Source organism: Homalodisca vitripennis, chromosome 2, assembly GCF_021130785.1.
Source record: "Homalodisca vitripennis isolate AUS2020 chromosome 2, UT_GWSS_2.1, whole genome shotgun sequence".
Taxonomy (NCBI): domain Eukaryota; kingdom Metazoa; phylum Arthropoda; class Insecta; order Hemiptera; family Cicadellidae; genus Homalodisca; species Homalodisca vitripennis.
The window spans coordinates 209,599,285-209,606,845 of record NC_060208.1 but is presented as its reverse complement, the minus strand read 5'-3'; the positions used below and the strand labels follow the sequence as shown (position 1 = coordinate 209,606,845).

At 32.9% G+C, this 7,561-nt stretch overlaps 1 protein-coding gene across 2 annotated transcripts in view; it reads right to left on the bottom strand.

Annotated features, from left to right (window-relative positions):
- Window positions 1–682: 682 nt before the first annotated feature.
- Window positions 683–7,561, bottom strand: part of LOC124355374 (guanine nucleotide exchange factor subunit Rich) — a 47,675-nt gene continuing 40,796 nt past the window's right edge. For both annotated transcript variants that reach the window (XM_046806491.1, XM_046806492.1), the window contains exons 23-24: window positions 7,212–7,400; window positions 683–3,665 (exon numbers count right to left, since the gene is read on the bottom strand). In XM_046806491.1, coding sequence (XP_046662447.1) covers window positions 3,395–3,665; window positions 7,212–7,400 — 460 coding nt within the window. In that variant the 3' untranslated portion in view covers window positions 683–3,394. The remainder of the gene's footprint in view (window positions 3,666–7,211; window positions 7,401–7,561) is intronic.

Below are 7,561 nucleotides of genomic sequence, written 5' to 3'. Positions count from 1 at the left end.
GACAATTGTTAAAACTTCTGTAATTTGCCTTTAAAGCAACATTTCTGAAATTTTTTTATCACTTCAAGAGAGTTTTGTAGGTGATCATGCACAAGGGAAAACTGTTGAAGACAAAAATTATTTTTATGATATTATGATTATTATTACTTATCATGATTATTCAGCTAATTAAAAAAATCACATAATCCAATCTAATTATTAGGTTCTTTGATTTTTCAATGAATATGAAATACAATTTTAAAAATTACACGATTTTTTAACAAACGGAAATTTATATATATACCTGTAATGTCATCTTTCATATACACAATCGTACAGAATTTTCCTGTGAGCGTGACTGCAAGATCCTCCAAATATTACTTTTATTTAATGCCTACAATTTCTCACGGAATTAACAAAAATATTGTTCTTTGTTTGAAAAATTTATTTTAAATAGATGTGACTAAATAATTTTTAACAAATTACCCCAACCTAAAACAAACACACCACCTTCGTGGATGTCTTTTCTTAGTTCTTAGCTTTACGCAACTGGTGTAGTAACCATCATGTAAATTTTTTGGATCACACCACAAAATCAGTACATTGCTTATTGTAAAGTAAAATTCTTTAAATTCCAGACGCTGCACCAAGCGGAAGGCAAAATGGAGCTAAACTCAATATTCACATTGAATCAACCCTTCCCACCATAGCTATGTTATGTATAGAAAACTTATATGATACCAGACGAAGGTTTGCTCTACATTTTCATCTCAAAATTTCTCATCCCACAGAGCACATATCATGTGCAGTTTGCGTTTTTCTGATTGCTTATACAGGATTAATGCCTTTGTCAAATTTAAATGGTGACTTTAAACACACTGAAAGAAAAAAATTCTTTACTTTTTCCCAAATTTCAATTTTTGTTGCAAAGCAGAGTTGCCATTTGAAAATTTTCATTGGGCATTTGACTTTGAGAGGCATTTTCTCAAAATTGTGAATACAACAAAAAGTAGGTTCCATTGACCTAGGTATTATTCGCCTAACTTTATTTTAGATTGCAATTCCAAAACTAGCAGGGAACATTGATTTTCATCACTCCATTTTTATACTCGTATAACATCTACTCCTCTCCATTATTCTGTTGAACAAGACCCTGACACAATCTCTCAACATCAACCTCTCCTAAGAAAGACTAATACATCACTCCTCCCCATTAGTTGTTTAACAATACAATCCCAACACAATTGGCACCTCTTAATATCAACAACGGATTGTTCTAAATTAACTTTTGATTGCTTCAAATGACGACTAATAAATTAAAATTAACTATACTATACTCTTACTTAATATAATTAACCAACAGAATAACACAATTACAAGTACTGCATAACCACAATATTTCACTAGACCAACTTAACAGATAGATTAATACCTTACTGAAACAATTATGTAAATACAACTACGTTAAATAAAATGCAACGATAAATTGCTAAAATATCTATTAAATCATCAATAAACAGATCGAAGATAGCTTTAACAATAATTTCCAATTATAATAAATAATGTTGTACACTACTGGAATGTTATACTAAGCATAATATTACAAGTTCTTCTGAGTATTTTATTCAGTCTTGGGACCCGAAAACGTAACAAAATTATATACACACTCTTGATAATAAATACAACATGAATTTCAAACAGTCATTAGAGAATCTGAGATTTTTATAATATTGAGATACTAAAAATGTCTAGAATTGTAGACTGCAACGTGAATTATAAGATCGCCTAAGCTTAATTTTCCGACAAAAACATCTTACGGAGCTCAATAAACAACTTATCATTATTTACACAAACAGCAACCAATTAAAATGTTCAAAAAATTTTCAGATGAGAAGCATTTTTATATTGCCTTTTTAAATATGACTAATAATTATAAATAATGATAATAGGTAGTCGAAATAGCAAGGAAAACAGGTGGCGATGATACATTTGAGTGGGTAAGATGGAAGCCAATATGGACAGGAAATAACGAGTTCACGGTACGGAACATCAGGCCGTGGTATTGTGAGCATTGTCAGGTTAATAGACTTTAAACATTACATCGCAAAATCCTAATACACATCAAATATACTAAACAAATCTTAAAAATTAGATTACGGACAAACATTTTAGCTGAGGTCTGACAAAATCTTTAATTCAAGTGGTTTGAAACTAAAGCGTTCCTTAATCTGTCTGTCCCGACGTTACACGCAGAGCCAGTTGTACCGAAGTATTCACATCGAGTATCTGCGTATCTCTGTACCAAAGAAACACCGTAGCATGCACCTCACGAGCCAGCTCCCATATATTACATGTAAGCGAAGACGAGCCATATTTAATTTAAAAATGGTGAGAAAAATTTAACATGTAGCAGAAAAATTTTAATGGCAGATATGTAGTTTTTGGAAGGATTTTATTGTCAATTTGGCAGAGATGAAGCCATTAAAAAAAATTGTGGCTTCAATTTCTAAGAATGGAGCTGACTCGTACACATTTACAGATAGGAAAAATAAACTTTAAAACGTAAAGTAAAATTTTAAATTTAAAGTGTCAGTAATCCACTGTTTCCAGTTACTGCAGAACAATTTAATTTAGTTGAATAAGTACATTAAAAATATTTCTTATCGTAAATATGTCTTTAAAAACCCGTTCGCACCAATTATACCGTATGCGTTCCATTTTTAATCTTTTATTTAATCAAAATTTAAATACTCTTGTTACTTGCTCACAGAAGTTACTACTAATTAATAGGACCAACAGCAACAAACAAGTAATGGACCCGAGTCTCCAAACATTATGGAAAATGCATTAAAGATCACTCATTCAACACAACTCGCGTCACATTATAAATATAAAATGCCCAACAACGCGGTACACATCATCAATATCACAATTGTTAACGGTTCTATAAGTTGTTGTAACAATAAAACGGACTTGTACTGAACTGTGAAACAGGGAGTCTTTAGTAACAGATATTTACTCGTATTTACACCTCTATTTACATTGTTTTGATTATAAACATCAGGGACTACAGTGAAATCCTGACCAGTTTCATGAGCAATTGATTGCGACTCACACTCTCACCGCATGCCACACTGGCTTAATGGATTTATACATTTATGAAAGCTATTGTTCTGTTTTTACAGTCGTATAGTTTGTTTTTTTTTTACTAAAGAAACACAAATATTTTATAATTGGTTTTGGAAAATGAACGTAAGACACCATAGAGTAAATAATTACAGAAATTTTAACAAAGTCGTCCTTCTTGAAAATGTTTTTGTATGTTAGTCATGAAGATTTTGGAAAGATATTCAGGTGTTCTATTTTTCTAACAAAACGTTCCATGAAATCCATTAAGCCAGTATCCTGCTGCCGCTCACGAAATAACACAGGAGGAGGGGGCGTTGCTGGTGTTACTCAGAGTGGAGGGGGTAGGGGAGGTGCGACCAGACTCTTCCCCTTCCTCCTCCACGATGTTAGGCTCCCCCAGACTGAGGGTGGGGGTGGAACTGGGCGGATCAGAGCGAGGGGGTGCCACGGCAGGAGGGGGAGGGCTGGCAGGTGGAGGGGGCTGCTTTGTTCCCAGCAGCTTGGACAGCACCACCATCTGGTTGTATATGGCCATCATGAACGGCTTGTATCCCAGGCTGAAACACGGAATTAAATTTGTAATCTACTTTGTGTAAGTAAGGCATTTATGAGACCATTTCACTTGCTTTAACCCATTGAAGAAGCAATTAACCTAGCCTCTCTAAGACTGAATGTTTGAATTGATTTTGACAAAAATGCTTGTGTGTTTTAAAATATTAATAGAATGAGTTTGGATACAGATAAATTAGTCAATTTTTCAGTACATTTTAGAAATGCATGTGTGTTCTAAAATATTAATAGAATAAGTTTGGATACAGATAAATTAGTCAATTTTTCAGTACATTTTAGAAATGCATGTGTGTTCTAAAATATTAATAGAATAAGTTTGGATACAGATAAATTAGTGAATTTTTCAGTACATTTTAGAAATGCATGTGTGTTCTAAAATATTAATAGAATAAGTTTGGATACAGATAAATTAGTCAATTTTTTAGTACATTATAGTCTATTTGGTTGCTCTATAATAGTGTTTGTTGCTTTCTCCAAATAATTTTTTTATTTAATTTTTTAGTACACATATTTATAATCTTTTTTTAATGAGAAAAACAAAAAATCAAAAGCAACTGTCAATATATTATTACTTTTTGTTTGTCTGTTCCAATAATTTAAAAAAATTCAAAACAGCACAATGTTTTTTACATAAAAACCCAGTTTTTATTGGATTACTTAATAAATTATATAACATAATAACAAAACAATCAAAATTCACTTACATTTTTTCACTTTTTTATGATTCCATGACAAGCTCCTGAATTAAGTTGTCTGGGAGATGAGATAAAACTGTTTTTTACATTCAATTGTTATTAAAATGAGAATTAAAATAAATTATTTTCACTACATACAATGAACATTCATTTACTTTTTATAATCCACTTTTGTGTCAGCCTTTGAGTATCTATGATATTTCAATATCACTGTCCAAGTATCTGTCTATTTCAGAAGTAGGCAAATTGTCTTGTTCCATGAGGTAGCGGAAGAACTAAAAACTCATTAAAAAACTATAAACAGTTAAACACTAAACATTTAGACACAGAATGTAAGCAGAACATCGAAATGAAAAAAATTAAGCATGTGGCAAAATGTAAACAATAACAAAACAAGCTATTAGTTGTAGTTTCAGTGTGCAAACGTAACGAATCAAAATTAAATAATTGCTTATAAAGATGCAGAAGGGCACAAAACTACGACCTAGCGGAAAAACAAACATATACGTTATTGTTAGCGTCTAGAAAGAGCACAACGAGTGACGCTCTGGCAAGTTCCCTGATGGGTTAATGTCCAATGTTTATTTATTTACAGATCTCTCCTCAAACAAATCATGGACAGTAAATTTCCATATCCTAAACCTATCCTACTAAGGACAAATATCTTCGTCTCAAAAAAAAAAATTAAACCTTACATAACCTAACTACTTCACTGTCACACGTCGTCCACAACCTACCCGATAGCAAAGCCAGTGCCACATCGGTGGGTCATCTGACTGACCTTTGCTTGTTCTGTTTATAGAAATCAATATAATATAACATTCCCAGACTGCACTAATAGCTACGGTGAGTGAACTGGCTTTGTATTGCAGTTGTGTTCATTATTTGTTAAAACTTAGTAGGTGGATGTCTTTAAGTTGATGAAAAATTTGATTGTTGACACCTGTTGTGATTTTTAACTCTGGAAGTTCAGGGGTCTTTGGAATGATTTGTTCAACTAATCTAGTCTGCTAACTCATGTGTTAGGTTATTTAACCATCTGAGGAAGAGAACAAACTTCAAACTGTTAAACATCCTACTGTTTTTTTTATCACTTCCCAAAAAGTAAATATGATGAATAATTTTATAAATTTTTAAAACTTAATAGTTTATTTCAATGAATTATTTACTTATTTAAATACAATATATGGCTAAAACTGAATCATTTTCATGTGTGACTTATTTTCTAACATACTTGGGTCAAAGAGGAGTCCATAAAGGATATATTATAATTTCCTGTAGAAGAACAACTCTGTATATAAAATACTGATTTTCATACTGGGGAGCCAATAGAAATTATACAATTTAAGGAGTAAGTAATTCTCAAATTTGCATTACCTTAACGTTACAAGTGTTTTTACAAACAACTATACTTTTCTGTGGCGATAACAAAATCTTTTCCTTCACCTTGATGGTGTTTTAGGGATCATTGTACTAAAATGTTGTCCAAAAACAGAGGAAAATCTGTATTACAATACCAAAATTTTTGAGATGAAAGTTATTTAAAATTTAGTACAGTTAATTTTTTTAAATTATCAATTGATGTTTTCTGCTATAAACTGTACATACAATGAATAGATTAACTGATTGCATAATCCGTTTCACACACATACAATAAACGGATTGACTTGCATAATCCATCTCACACATACAATAAGCAGATTGATTGTTGCATAATCCGTTTCACACACATACAATAAACGAATTGACTTGCATAATCCATCTCACACATACAATAAGCAGATTGATTGTTGCATAATCCGTTTCACACACATACAATAAACGGATTGACTTGCATAATCCATCTCACACATACAATAAACAGATTGATTGTTGCATAATCCGTTTCACACACATACAATAAACGGATTGACTTGCATAATCCGTCTGACACATACAATAAGCAGATTGACTGTTGCATAATCCGTTTCACACACATACAATAAACGGATTGACTTGCATAATCCGTTTCAACCATACAATAAACAGATTGACTGTTGCATAATCCGTTTCACACACATACAATAAACGGATTGACTTGCATAATCCGTCTGACACATACAATAAGCAGATTGACTGTTGCATAATCCGTTTCACACACATACAATAAACGGATTGACTTGCATAATCCGTTTCACACACATACAATAAACGGATTGACTTGCATAATCCATCTCACACATACAATAAGCAGATTGATTGTTGCATAATCCGTTTCACACACATACAATAAACGGATTGACTTGCATAATCCATCTCACACATACAATAAGCAGATTGATTGTTGCATAATCCGTTTCACACACATACAATAAACGGATTGACTTGCATAATCCGTCTCACACATACAATAAACAGATTGATTGTTGCATAATCCGTTTCACACACATACAATAAACGGATTGACTTGCATAATCCGTCTGACACATACAATAAGCAGATTGACTGTTGCATAATCCGTTTCACACACATACAATAAACGGATTGACTTGCATAATCCGTCTCAACACATACAATAAACAGATTGACTGTTGCATAATCCGTTTCACACACATACAATAAACGGATTGACTTGCATAATCCATCTGACACATACAATAAGCAGATTGACTGTTGCATAATCCGTTTCACACACATACAATAAACGGATTGACTTGCATAATCCGTTTCACACACACATACAATAAACGGATTGACTTGCATAATCCGTTTCACACATACAATAAACAGATTGACTGATTGCATAATCCATTTCACACATTCAATGAACAGATTGATTGACTGCATAATCTGTCTTACCACTCCGTATTGCTCCAGTGATGCAGAGAAAGGAGACCCTCTTTCAACCTGACCACGGCTTCGTACGAGTGCTCCACAGACCGAGCTGCGTTGGTCGTCCGATGCACTGCCATAGCGTCACGCAGCATCACAGAGATGATAAGCGACCACTCCAGACACCCTGCTTCCATGAATATCTGCAGTAAGTACCTACGCAACATTGACACAAGAGAGACTTACACAATGAGCAATAGAAAACACTGAAGAAAATAGAAAAAGAATTTATAAATGTATTGACAAATTTTTCATTCATTGTGCACTTGGCATACCTTTACTTTACACAACTAAAGGTATCCAATCCCGGGTAAATA